The 15,148-nt window shown below is 36.8% G+C and overlaps 1 protein-coding gene across 1 annotated transcript in view; it reads right to left on the bottom strand.

Moving 5' to 3' along the window:
* Positions 1 to 1,120: 1,120 nt before the first annotated feature.
* The window catches only part of SHCBP1 (SHC binding and spindle associated 1), a 41,026-nt gene continuing 26,998 nt past the window's right edge, over positions 1,121 to 15,148 (bottom strand). The window contains exons 11-13 of the mRNA XM_021931922.2: positions 4,624 to 4,710; positions 4,129 to 4,270; positions 1,121 to 2,623 (exon numbers count right to left, since the gene is read on the bottom strand). Coding sequence (XP_021787614.2) covers positions 2,298 to 2,623; positions 4,129 to 4,270; positions 4,624 to 4,710 — 555 coding nt within the window. The 3' untranslated portion in view covers positions 1,121 to 2,297. The remainder of the gene's footprint in view (positions 2,624 to 4,128; positions 4,271 to 4,623; positions 4,711 to 15,148) is intronic.

Genomic DNA, 15,148 nt, shown 5'->3' with positions numbered 1-15,148 from the left:
TACCATTTGAGATGTTTAACGCTCCATGATTGAGGCAAAATGTATTGCATATAACTTAAATAAGAACAAAGAAGGCCTACTCATTATAATGAATCATGTGAATAAAAATTAATATAAGCTTAGATTTAAGTTAAAATAGAAATGAAATCTGAAAAACTCCATGTTATAAAAAGGAACAAGGAACGTATTAATGTTACTAACTTATCTACAAAATCTAAACCAAGATAAAGTAGAAATTAAATTGAAAAATCAATGTGATTTGGGAGGCCGAGGTGGGTGGATCACCTGAGGTCAGGAGTTTGAGACCAGCCTGGCCAAAATGGTGAAACCCCGTCTCCACTAAAAATACAAAAATTAGCCAGGCATGGTAGCAGGCACCTGTAATACGAGCTACTCGGGAGGCTGAGACATGAGAATCACTTGAACCCAGGAGACTGAGGTTGCAATGAGCTGAGATCATGCCACTGCACTCCAGCCTGGGTGACAAAGTGAAGCTCCATCTCAAAAACAAAACAAAATAAAATAAATAAAAAAAAAAATAGCTGGTCATGGTGGCGAGCACCTATAATCCCAGCTACTCAGGAGGCTAAGACAGGAGAATTGCTCGAATTCAGGAGGCAGAGGTTGTAGTAAGCCGAGATAGCGCCACTGCATTCCAGCCTGGGTGACAGAGCAAGACTCCATCACAAAAAAAAAAAAAAGTGTTGTTTTTTTTTTAAGTTGAATAATTGGTTTTTATCTTAAGGCATCACATCTAGAGGCAAAAATTTAAAAAAAGAGTAAAAGGTTTTAATATCAACATTTGGCTAAAACTGATGCAGAAATGAACATTACTTTTTGAACCTCTTTGCAACAAGATTTTTTTTAAAGTAAAAATATCTTTCAATGATCAAATAATAAATCTAACATAAATCCTACATTTAGTAGCATCCAAAAAATAAGAATTATTTTTTTACTCAAATTTAAAAAACAAACATAAGCACACTTAATGGGAAAAAATGTAATACTCTTTCTAAAGCATGAAAACAGATACCAAATACCATGTGTTCTTCAATGGACCACAAACGCTACACTGACACTATGGCCCATAGTGGGTTTGAAAAGATATAACAAGATTCAATTTTGTTATTTCATCACTATAATTTTAATCATTAGGCATATTAATGTCACATACAGTTTTTAAAATATAAATATTTTTAAAAGCTGTGTTTTACAATATGATACCAAGAACACACAGCAAATACAGTTTGTACAGTTAATCATTTTGACTAGGTCAGTAATATAATCAGAATACTGCAATGGTAAGAGAAAAATGCTTTTTTTTTTTTTTTCTTGAGACAGGGTCTCACTCTGTCACTCAGGCTAGAATGCAGTGGCACAATCACACCTCACTGCAGCCTCAACCTCCTGGGCTCAAGGATCCTCCAGCCTCAGTCTCCTGAGGCTGGAACTACATGCATGCACCACCACACCCAGCTAATTTTTTTTTTTAATTTACTTTTAGTAGAGACAGGGTCTCACTATGTTGCCCAGGCTAGTCTCGAACTCCTGGGCTCAAGTGATCCTCCTGCCTCAGCCTCCCAAGGTGCTGCAATTACAAGTGTGAGCCACAACTGGTCTGAAGAATACCTTGTTTTTAATCATTCCCATTCAGCAATAGTAAAAATGTTCTATGTACAACACTGGCTCTGAATAACACATTTCATTTCTGCTTCAAACTTCCTATGCTGTCTATCACTGTTTTGATGACTGCATAGCTCAACAGAAAAATGCATCCCATTGACAGTCTCAATAATAAGTCTGATTAGGCAGATAAATTCCCAATCATAAAAGCTTTTAAGACAAGTATTACGCAAATACAAGATGGAAATCAGACTCACTGTAATTGGGATGAAAAGGCAACTCTAAGAAGAACCCTGTACATACGACATCTATTGCATTTTTATGCACTAGTCTTACATTCCCTTCCTTTCTTCCTCATCTTTGAAGTGCTAAAGGTAATTACACTAAAAAGTTACTACCAGGCTTAATATGAGAGAGCCATGTGTACAAGAAAGCAAGACTTTCAGATAAGCAATCTCCAAATATTTTCTATTTTATATGCATTTATGATTTTTCTTATAAAGAGGGAGTGTTTTATGTGCAACACCTGCAAATGGAAATAAATCTACCTTTCACTCAAGCCCAAATAATCAAATATAAAACACAGACATTAAAGCAAACTACAATGGCAGCAGTGATTCTTAGGGCAGCATGTGCAAAATCCAGTCTTTTGCTACCTACTTACATCACTGTGGTCAGAAAAGAAATGTACCAAAACTACCTTTCCCATTCCACTTGAACTGGTTCCCCACAATCCCAACAAACATCTCCTGTGACATTAAGTTGTCATCAGCTTGAGTGATCCCCAGTTCACTCAACCTTTTCTTCTTCATCTGGCCTTTTTGTGTGGAGGCAGCAATTAGTTCGTTTACAATTTCACAATTTCCCTCGACTTGCTCAGAAAGGTCAGTTCTTGCATAAAGCTCCATTTTACCAGTTGCACACTGCATCAGCTCTTCTAGATCCACTCCTTCAGTCACATCTGGCTCTCCACTTGTCTGAATTTTAAGTGCTTTATTTTCTGGAGAAACAAACAAATAATAACAAAGTTAAATACACAAGCTAACCCAACTAAAACATGTATCTCTACACAGTCTATTAGAGCTTTCAGGTTTTTTTCAGCAAAGGATTTCTGCTGTCCTCTAACTGGATTTTACAAATTGTTCGCCATAAGATTCTCAACAAGCAGCTGCCTTGCTTTCTATGCCAAGGTTCCCTTAACCTCAGGCAGGATCAACAATTTTGAACTCTTCCTTCACCCTTTTCATCCCAGAATCACTTTTACTCAACAGACATTTCCTGGATAGTTACTATCTGCTAAGCACTGTGTCAGGAGCTAGGATGCAGACTGATAAGATAGCGCCACTTTTCTAAATGAAGTCCCAATCTAGCAGCTAATTCTAGATAGGCCCCATGATCCCCACCCCTGGGATTACTTTCATGGCTATAAAATGGCAGAAGAATTTTGCATTGTAATTTTACAATGTAATTAAGATTGCTAATCAGTTTTCTGCAGCTGGTTGCAAAAGAAGAAGTCAAGAGAAATTCAGAGCATGAGATTTGCCTTGAGGGATGTTCTCTGTTGCTGAGGTGGGGGGACCACAAGGCAAGAACCTGAGAGCAGGCTCTAGGAGCTGAATGCCAGCCCCAGCAAACAGCCAGCAGCCAGCAAGAAAATGGAGACTTCAGACCCACGAGCTAAAGGAATGAATTCTGCCAATGAACGACATGAATGCATCTGGAGGCAGAGTCTGCCCCCAGAGCTTTCAGATGAGTCCTGCCCAGCTGACACCTTGATTTTACTTTTTTGAGACCTGTGAAGAAATAAAGAACTTGCAGAGATGTAACTGGAGCGGATCCTGAAGGATGACAAGGACTACCCTTTAAACTCTTTCAACCTGAAAAAGCTGATTAAATAAATAAACTGCTTTAACTTTCCTCACCTACATCAAAGCTTGATAGTGATCTACCTCATAGCTTGAAGTTCACAGATTTCCACTGAGTTAGTTCCCCTTTGCTGCCAAGAACGGCAGGTGACAGGAAGGCATTTACTTCCACCAATAAAAACAGAGATAAACTCCACTATCCCCTCCAGGAAATGCAGCCTGCAACCTGGTACATTCATTTCACTGCCTCCAGCCTTAACAAATGCCAGTAGGAGCCACTGTTGCTATCACACACCCACCATAGCATCACACACCCACCGCTGCTATCACATACCCACCGTTGCTATCACACACCCACCGTTGCTATCACACATCCACCCTCATTGAAAGCTAAGCATGATAAGGGAACTGCACAGAAACCACAACATCAAGATTTTGAATGACAGTTGAACTAGTTGACCTTGAGAGTTTCTTTCACATTCTATAATATCATGGCTTTATCAAGATTCTCTCTCTCTGTCTGCCCAAGCATATCCCAACAACCTTTTTTAAGGAACAGAGGAAGACTCAGATCCTTAATCAGCATTTAATGCTGAAATAAATTATGTCTGGTTTTTATATTAAAAATTACTAAACATACCTTCAGTTCCATCTTCAGCATTTTCTTGCAGGTCAGAGAAGATTGTAGGTTTCACCAAGACAACACCATAACCTTCATTATTATGTATTATGTTATTCACCATGGATATCTTGGGAATGTCATAATGTTCATCTAAGAAGTCCTGTGACATTGAAAACAAATGTTTTAGGAACTGTCATATTCAACATTTCCTGCCTTAAAAATCTTCTTTATTCACACTATTCTAAAAATAAAGGAGAAAAGCTATGCTTCGTCCCATGTTGTAGCACAGTCTGAGCCCTTAGTGACACAGCTTTCCTCTGTCATTTCTGCAGATCTATAGGTAACAAAGCATTCTCACAAGAGATTCCAATCACTGACTACTGATATTATCAAAATGTGTATATTGCTTGCTTTTCAAAACCAGAAAAACAGAACCCAACAATTTAATAAAGCATAATTTGTAGGTGAAGCCATTCTATCCGTTGAAAAGTGGGTGTTTTGGCCAATGCTCACCTTAATGAGGATCCCTTCCTTGCAGTGATGGATCCCATTGTCACTTAGGGTGCACTGACTCCCAGGGTAGATTTCTATACCGGCACCCTGTGAGTCACAGTTTGAGATAATGACAATCAGTTTTTAAAAGGCAAGACTGTAAGAGATTACTACAATTACTTCTTAGCCTTTAACACAGTACAAATGTACAGCACAAAGATAAAGTATTTTACAGGTAAGTGTTATCAGCCATTTTTAATCAACACTTCCATTTGTTCCATTTCTAGCAAGTTGTTGACAATTTATCACTTTCAAAACCACACACACACACACACTCACACACAGGCTAAGAGTGTCAATACTTGATTCTTGCTCTACTCTCTTTCATTCTAGATAAATGTTTTCTGATTCTGCCAAGAAAAAAAGTCATTAACAATTTTGTTGAAAGATGTACTTATTCAAAATGACCATTCTCTCAGATACTCAATTAGTTGGAGAAAAGTATTTGAATTTAGTAAAATATTGTAATTTGAGGATAGAAACAAGATCCCACATTTTCCAAAACGTGCCAGTTTTAAAATACCCCAACCCAACTTAAAAATCATTTCTATGAGTTAAACAATGGCTTTCCCTACCACACACGTTAACATTAGCAGTCAGTTCAAGCGTCATTCAAACAGAGTAACCAGAGAGATCAAACATGACACTATTCTCTCACACCTCATGGCACCAAAAAACATAAGAGTAGTAAGAATTTATTTCCCAATGCTATGCAAGGCACTCTGGAAACAAAAATGATTCACTCAAACCTCTATAGTTATTTCAGCAACCATTTGGGAATAATTTAACACACAACAGCATCGATGAAGAAGAGTTGCTACAACCATTGATAACACATCTACTGCATGTATGTTCAGTTAATTTTCTAGTAGCAGTAGTATTCCATGAGAAAACATTTATTATTACTTAACCCTGTACATGTGCCTGAATCATATGTATACACCAATCTAACTCTTCCGTAGAGAGGACTTTAAAAATGTGCTAATTGGGCCTACTTCTAGGAGATTTTCAGTTTGGGGTTATGTGCAAAAAAAGATTAGGGGTGATTACGTTAAAAAATATCTACAGCAAGATAGTTAAAATTAAATATCAAACCATCAGGAATCACATAAAATTTGTAAAGGAGAACAATTTAAACCAGTAGTCATGTAGCAAATGAAAGTCATATTCAAAATATGTTATGAAAAGGAACAGATAATTTGGCAATTAAAAAGTAACTGAGGAGCCTGCCACTTCTGGGATGATGGAGTAGATGTCCCTATTCCTCCTGCTAGGTACGACCAAAAACAGTGGGCATTATATATAAAACAAGCATAAGACTGAAAAGTGGAGAGAATAAGACAGACCAGCTAGGGACCTCAGGACCCAAGAAACAACACCAACACAGTGGTAAGTTCCTTTCTTTTTGCTTCATAATCCCTAGACTTGGAGTTGAAGAAGCCAGCAATCCAGTACACCAACAGACATACACTTAAAAAAAAAGCTGCTGTAACAAAAGGACTAGGCAACCTAGAAAGACAGAAAACTTTTAGATAATAATAGCTCTATTCCAGGTAAACACCACAGAATAAAACAGCAGCCCCAATCTCACCCATGCCAGCAAAGGTCAAGAGAACAACCTAAACTTTTGCTCCCTCAAGGATGTAACCAGGTACCCAACACCTTGACTGGGGCAGTACCAGAGAAGATCAAGCAAGGAGCCAGGACTTTCATCCCCACCAACCACAGTTGCAAGGCCCTCCCTGCAGCAGTGTCAGTGAAAACTGTATAAGGAGCCTGGACTTGTATCCCTCCCTACCTGGCAGGGCCAAGACAACCACTCCCTCCCTATTGGGGCAGTGTCAGAGCAGGCCTCGTGGAGATTCCAGACTTTCACCATTGCCCAGTGGTAACAAGACCACTCCCATATATCACAGTGCCAGTGGAGACCATGTAGGAAGCTAGACCTCCTATCCCTACATAGCAGTAACAAGGAGCTCCCCAACCCAACTTGGGTATCAATGGAGGCCAAGTGGGAAGCATGACGTCTACCTCCACCAGTAAAAAGACGATGCCCATCTACCCCTAACCCTGTCCCTTCTTGTAGTATATCAGAGAAGCAAAGTTAAAACAGAAGATCCAGATTCTCACAACATAATACAAAAATATTTGAAAATCTTGTGTCATACCAAGAATCAGGAAAATGTCAAAATGAATAAGACAATCAACAGATGCCAAAACCAAGATGTCAGAGATGATAGAATTAACTGACAGTGATTTTAAAGCAGCCATGATAAAAATGCTTCAATAAGCAATTATGAACACATAAAAGAAAATGAAAAATGAAAGTCTCAGCAAAGAAGTAGATGATATAAAAAACCAAATGGAAATTTTAGAACTGAAAAATACAATAACTAAAATAGAAAGCTCAGTGGATGTGCTCAACAGCAGAATGAAAACAACAGAGGAAAGAATCAGTGAACTAGAAGACAGAACAATAAAATTTACCCAATAGCAAAGAAAACATACTGAAAAAGAAAAGTAAACAGAGCCCCAGGGGTCTGCTGGAATATAACAAAAGATCCAATATTAATGTCATCAGAGTCCTGGAAAGAGAAAAGAAAGAGGGTGAAGCTAAAAACATACTTGAAGAAATAATGACTAAAAGCTCCCAAATTTGGCAGGATTTGGATAATAAGCCTACAGGTTCAAGAAGCTGAGCAGACACCAAACAGGATAAACTCAAAGAAATCCATGCCAAAATACATCATAATTAAAATAGTGTAAGCTAAAAACAAAAATCTTGAAAGCATCAATGAAAATGTTATGCCTTACCTATAGGAGAGCAAATGTGATTGACAGCATCAGAAACCATGGATGCCAGATGAAAGAGACAAAGTATTGTTCAAGGGCTAAAAGAAAAGAAATTGTCAACCCAGAATCTTATAACCAGTGAAAATATTCTTCAGGAACGAAAGGAAATCAAGATATTCTAAGAAGAAGGGAAAATAAGAAAATTTGTCACCAGCAGACCTATCTTCATAGAATCACTAAAGGAAGTTTTCTAAACAAAAATGATAAAAGAGAGAATCTTGGAACCTCAAAAAGAAAAAAAAAACCTACACAGTAAGCAAAGATATAGGTAAATAAATACAGTAAGCTTTCCTTCTCTTGAGTGTTCTAAATTATGTTTGACATTTGAAACAAAAATCATAAAATTGTCTAATATGGTTCTAGATGTATGTACATAAGGGAAATGTTTAAGACAGTTATAAAAAGGAGATGGTAAAGAATAATAAAAGAAGGCAAAGTTTCTATACTTCCCTTGAACTGGTGACACCAGTAAACTGTTGGTACATATAATATAAAACCTAGAGCAACCACTAAAAAAGCTATACAAGGAGATATTCTCAAAAACAAATGAAATTCTGAAAAATATTCGGGTATCCACAGTTGGCAGAAAAAAAGCAAATCACGAAATGAGAAGCAGAACAAACAGAAAACATGAAATAGACTAAAAGTTTAACATTAATAATTAAATGTAAGTGGTCTAATTACAATTAAAAAAGACTGCCAAAGTGGATTAAAAACATGACTCAACTATATGCTGCCTACAACTCACTTCAAACAGAATATAGGCAAGTTGAAATTAAAACAATAGAAAAAGACAATGCTAAAGGGATCGATTCAACAAGAAGAGCTAACTATCCTAAATATATATGCACCCAATACAGGAGCACCCAGATTCATAAAGCAAGTCCTTAGAGACTTACAAAGAGACTTAGACTCCCACACAATAATAATGGGAGACTTTAACACCCCACTGTCAACATTAGACAGATCAATGAGACAGAAAGTTAATAAGGATATCGGGGAATTGAACTCAGCTCTGCACCAAGCAGACCTAATAGACATCTACAGAACTCTCCACCCCAAATCAACAGAATATACATTCTTCTCAGCACCACATCGCACTTATTCCAAAATTAACCACATAGTTGGAAGCAAAGCACTCCTTAGCAAATGTAAAAGAAGAGAAATTAAAACAAACTGTCTCTCAGACCACAGTGCAATCAAACTAGAACTCAGGATTAAGAAACTCACTCAAAACAAAACTGCTCAACTACATGGAAACTGAACAACCTGCTCCTGAATGACTACTAGGTACATAACGAAATGAAGGCAGAAATAAAGATGTTCTTTGAAACCAATGAGAACAAAGATACAACATACCAGAATCTCTGGGACACATTTAAAGCGGTGTGTAGAAGGAAATTTATAGCACTAAATGCCCACAAGAGAAAGCAGGAAAGATCTAAAACTGACACCCTAACGTCACAATTAAAAGAACTACAGAAGCAAGAGCAAACACATTCAAAAGCCAGCGGAAGGCAAGAAATCACTAAGATCAGAGGAGAACTGAAGGAGATAGAGACACAGAAAAACCTTCAAAAAATCAATGAATCCAGGAGCTGGTTTTTTAAAAAGATCAACAAAATTGGTAGACTGCTAACAAGACTAATAAAGAAGAAAAGAGAAAAGAATCAAATAGACACAATAAAAAATAATAAAGGGGATATCACCACCAATCCCACAGAAACATAAACTACCATCAGAGAATACTATAAACACCTCTAGGCAAATAAACTAGAAAATCTACAAGAAATGGTTAAATTCCTGGACACAAACACCCTCCCAACACTAAACCAGCAAGAAGTTGAATCCCTGAAGAGACCAATAGCAGGCTCTGAAATTGAGGCAATAATTAATAGCCTACAAACCAAAAAAAAGTCCAGGACCAGATGGATTCACAGCTGAATTCTATCAGAGGTACAAAGAGGAGCTGGTACCATTCCTTCTGAAACTATTCCAATCAATAGAAAAAGAGGAAATCCTCCCTAACTCATTTTATGAGGCCTGCATCATCCTGATACCAAAGCCTGGCAGGGACACAACAAAAAAAGAGAATTTTAGACCAATATCCCTGATGAACATTGATGCAAAAATCCTCAATAAAATACTGGCAAACTGAATCCAGCAGCACATCAAAAAGCTTATCCACCACGATCAAGTTGGCTTCATCCCTGGGATGCAACGCTGGTTCAACACACACAAATCAATAAACATAATCCAGCATATAAACAGAACCAAAGACAAAAACCACATGATTATCTCATAGATGCAGAAAAGTCCTTCAACAACAGTCAACAGCCCTTCATGCTAAAAACTCTCAATAAACTAGGTATTGATGAAACGTATCTCAAAATAATAAGAGCTATTTATGACAAACCCACAGCCAATATCATACTGAATGGGCAAAAACTGGAGGCATTCCCTTTGAAAAGTGGCACAAGACAGGGATGCCCTCTCTCACCACTCCTATTCAATATAGTGTTGGAAGTTTTGGCCAGGGCACTCAGACAGGAGAAAGAAACAAAGGGGAATGAATTAGGAAAAGAGGAAGTCAAATTGTGCCTGTTTGCAGATGACATATATGATTGTATGTTTAGAAAACCCCATCATCTCAGCCCAAAATCTCCTTAAGCAGATAACCAACTTTAGCAAAGTCTTAGGATACAAAATCAATGTGCAAAAATCACAAGCATTCCTATACACCAATAACAGACAAACAGAGAGTCAAATGATAAGTGAACTCCCATTCACAATAGCTTCAAAGAGAATAAAATACCTAGGAATCCAACTTACAAGGGATGTGAAGAACCTCTTCAAGGAGAACTACAAACCACTGCTCAATGAAATAAAAGAGGACACAAACACATGGAAGAACATTCCATGCTCATCGATAGGAAGAATCAATATCGTGAAAATGGCCATACTGCCCAAGGTAATTTATAGATTCAATGCCATCCCCATCAAGCTACCAATGACTTTCTTCACAGAATTAGAAAAAAACTACTTTAAAGTTCATATGGAACCAAAAAAGAGGCCACACTGCCAAGACAATCCTAAGCCAAAAGAACAAAGCTGGAGGCATCATGCTACCTGAATTCAAACTATACTACAAAGCTACAGTAACCAAAACAGCATGGTACTGGTACCAAAACAGAGATATAGACCAATGGAACAGAACAGAGTCCTCAGAAATAACACCACACATCTACAACCATCTGATCTTTGACAAACCTGACAGAAACAAGCAATGGGGGAAGGATTTCCTATTTAATAAATGATGCTGGGAAAACTGGCTAACCATATGTAGAAAGCTGAAACTGGATCCTTTCCTTACACCTTACAAAAATTAATTCAAGATGGATTAAAGGCTTAAATGTTAGACCAAAAACCATAAAAACCTTAGAAGAAAACCTAGGCAATACCATTCAGGACATAGGAATGGGCGAGGACTTCATGACTAAAACAGCAAAAGCAATGGCAACAAAAGCCAAAATTGACAAATGGGATCTAGTTAAACTAAAGAGCTTCTGCACAGCAAAATAAACTACCATCAGAGTGAACTGGTAACCTACAGAATGGGAGAAAATTTTTACAATCTACCCATCTGACAAACAGCTAATATCCAGAATCTACAAAGAAGTTAAACAAATTTACAAGAAAAAATATCAAACAACCCCATCCAAAAGTGGGCAAAGGATATGAACAGACACTTCTCAAAAGAAGACATTTGTGCAGCCAACAGACACATGAAAAAATGCTTGTCATCACTGGCCATCAGAGAAATGCAAATCAAAACCACAATGAGATACCATCTCACACCAGTTAGAATGGTGATCATTAAAAAGTCAGGAAACAGCAGGTGCTGGAGAGGATGTGGAGAAAAAGGAACACTTTTACCCTGTTGGTGGGACTGTAAACTAGTTCAACCATTGTGGAAGACAGTGTGGAGATTCCTCAAGGATCTAGAACTAGAAATACCATTTGACCCAGCCATCCCATTACTGGATATATACCCAAAGGAGTATAAATCATGCTGCTATAAAGACACATGCACACATATGTTTATTGCGGCACTACTCACAATAGCAAAGACTTGAAACCAACCAAAATGTCCATCAGTGACAGACTGGATTAAGAAAATGTGGCACATATACACCACGGAATACTATGCAGCCATAAAAAAGGATGAGTTCGTGTCCTTTGTAGGGACATGGATGAAGCTGGAAACCATCATTCTGAGCAAACTATTGCAAGGACAGAAAACCAAACACTGCATGTTCTCACTCATAGGTGGGAACTGAACAAGAACACTTTTACACAGGGTGGGGAACATCACACACCAGGGCCTGTCGTGGGATGGCGGGAGGCAGGAGGGATAGCATTAGGAGATATACCTAATGTAAATGACGAGTTAATGGGTGCAGCACAACAACATGGCACATGTATACATATGTAACAGACCTGCACGTTGTGCACAAGTACCCTAGAACTTAAAAGTATAATAAAAAAAAAAGAAAGAAAGAAAGAAAAAGACGTATCATGCAAACAATAATCAAAGGAAAGCAGATGTGGCTATATTAACATCAGATAAAGTAGACTTTGGAGCAAAAAAAATCACCGGAGACAACATAAAGTAATCATAAACATGCTGACTCACCAAAAAGACACAGCAATCCTAAATGAGCATACACCAAAAAACAGAACTGCAAAATATGTGAAGCAAAAACTAATAGTACTGAAAAAGCAAACAAACAAATTCAGTTATAGTTAGAGACTTCAACACCCCTCTCTCAACAACTGACAGAAGAAAAAATCAGAAAGAATACAAAAAAACTCACCACCACCAACCAAGTTGATCTAGTTGACATTTTATAGAATATACCACCCAACGACAGCAGAATACACATTTTTTTCATTTATTCACACAGTATGTATTCAGATAGACCATATCCTGAGCCATAAAAGAAACCTCTAGAAATTTAAAAGAATTAAAATCATATAGTGTGTTTTCTGACCAAAATGGAATGAAACTGGAAATCAGCAACAGAAAGATAATAGTAAAAACTCCAAATATTATGAAATTAAACAATGCATTTCTAAACTGTGACGAACCGAAGAATAAAAATAAAAAATATCAAAGTTTACAAAACAGCTAGAGCAATGCTGAGAGACAAGTTTATAACATTAAATGCTTACATTAGAAAAGAGAAAAAGTCTCAAATCAATAATCTAATCTCTCACGTGGAAAACCCAAAACAAGTAAAATAAACCCAAAACAAGCAGACGGAACAAAATCATAAAAAGAACATAAAAAAGTAACACTAAAAATTACAATTAAATTTTAAAAAAGAACTAAAATAAATGAAATTGAAAACAACAATTATCAAAAAGAAAAAAAAAACACAGAACAATGAAACAAACTACCAACATCAAGTATGAAACAGGCATCATTGCTATATACCCTGCAGATATCAGATGAATAAGGAAATACTACAAACAATTCTATACATATAAATCTGACAATTTAGAAGTAGTAGTCCAATATCACAAAAAGCACAAACTACCAAAATATACTCAATATGAAAATGAATACCCTTTTAAAACTAATAATGGAATTGAGTTCATAATTTTAAAAATTCCAAAAGAGCAATCTCCAGGCCCAGGTGATTGCATTGGAGAAATCCATCAAACATCTGAATAATAAACAGCAATTCTCCACAATCTCATCTACAAAATAGAAGAGAAGGGAACACTTCAGTATTCACCTTATGAAGCTATTATTATCGATAATAAAACCAGACAAAGACAGTGGTACAGAAAACCAAAACTAAAGTCCAATATTCATGAATATAGATGCAAAATTTCCTAACAAAAGATTAGCAAATATAATTCAGCAATATATAAAAAGAATTATATACCATGAGCAAGTGGGGTTTATGCCACAGAGGAAGGCTGGCTCAAAATTTGAAAATCAACCAATGTAACTCACCATTTTCTGTTTTCCAATAAGAAAAATCATGTGATCATATCAATCTATCCAGAAAAAACATTAAAAGTGAGCCTATTCCTGAGAAAGGAACTCAGAAAAAAAGAAGTCAAAATCCACTTATGATAAAAATTCTCAAAAAAGAAAAGAGCAGAAATTCTTCAACTTCATAAAGATGATCTAAAAACCTGATCAACCTTGTTCTTTTTGATGGAACACTAAATATATTCTCTCTAATACCAAAACCAAGGTAAGGATGTCTACTTTCATAGTGCTGGAAATTCTAGCCACTGCAATAAGGCAAGGGAGGAAAAGGCATAAAGATTAGAAAAGAAAAAAAAGAACCTGCCCTTATTTGCAAATAACATTACTCTGTATATAGAAAATCCCAAGGAATCTACAAAAACATTCCTGTAAGTACAGTTCAACAAAGTCATAGGATATAGCATAAACATATAAAAATAAATTACATTTCTATATACTAGCAATGAACATATGGACATTGAAATTTAAAATATCACTTACAGTAACTCAAAGTGAAATAATTAGGTACAAATCTAACAAAACACATGCAACATTTGTATACTGAAGAGTACACAATGCTGATGAAAGAAAACAAAGATTTGGCTGGGTGTGGTGGCTCATGTTTATAATTCCAGCACTTCGGGAGACTGAAGCAGGAGGACTGTTTGAGCCTAGGAGTTGGAGAACAGCCTGGGCAACATGGCAAGACCCCATCTCTACAAAAAATAAAGTAAAAAATATTAGCTCAGTGTAGTGGCACGCACCTGTGGTCCCAGCTACTTGAGAGGTAGAGGTGGGAAGATGGCTTGAGCCCAGGAGACTGAAGCTATGCCATGAGCCATGTTCATGCCACTGTACTCCAGCCTGGGCGACAGAAACAAGACCCTATCTCAAAAAAAGGAAATCAAAGATTTTAAATAAATGGAGAAATACATTGTGTTCAAAGATTGGAAGGCGTTAATCCTTCCCAAATTGACATATGGGTTTATTAAAGTTCCTATCAAAATCTTAGCATGATCTTTTGTGGATATAGACAAAATTATTTTAACATTTGTATTGAAAAGCAAAGGAACCAGAGTAGCTGAAACAATTTTGAAAAAAACAAAGTAGGAGAAATCACTCTACCTGATTTTAAGACTTAATGTATAGCTACAGGTGTTGGTGGAGGGATGGCTACGCAGATTAGTGAAAAAGAATAGGAAAAGAAATGAACCATGACCTAAACCTCACACCTTATACCAAAATTAACTAGAAAATGGATCACAACCTTACGTAAAATATAAAGCTACAAAAATTTTAGAAAAAAAATAGGAGAAAATCAGGATCTATGGCTAGGCAGAGTTCTTATCACCAAAACCTCGACTCATAAAAGGAAAAACTGACAGACTGGCCTTCATCAAAATACTTTGTTCCATAAAAGCCCATATGAAGAAGGTGAAAAGACAAGCTACAGAGTGGCAAAAAAAGTCTCCAAACCACATACTTGACAACAGACTAGTACCTAGAATATACAGAGAACTCTCAAACCTCTACACTAAAAAAGAACAAACAATCCAATTAGAAAATGGGGCAAAAGTCACGGAT

Source organism: Papio anubis, chromosome 18 (assembly GCF_008728515.1).
Source record: "Papio anubis isolate 15944 chromosome 18, Panubis1.0, whole genome shotgun sequence".
NCBI classification, from domain to species: Eukaryota; Metazoa; Chordata; class Mammalia; order Primates; family Cercopithecidae; genus Papio; species Papio anubis.
The sequence above is the reverse complement of the archived record's forward strand: the minus strand, read 5'-3'. Positions and strand labels throughout refer to the sequence as shown.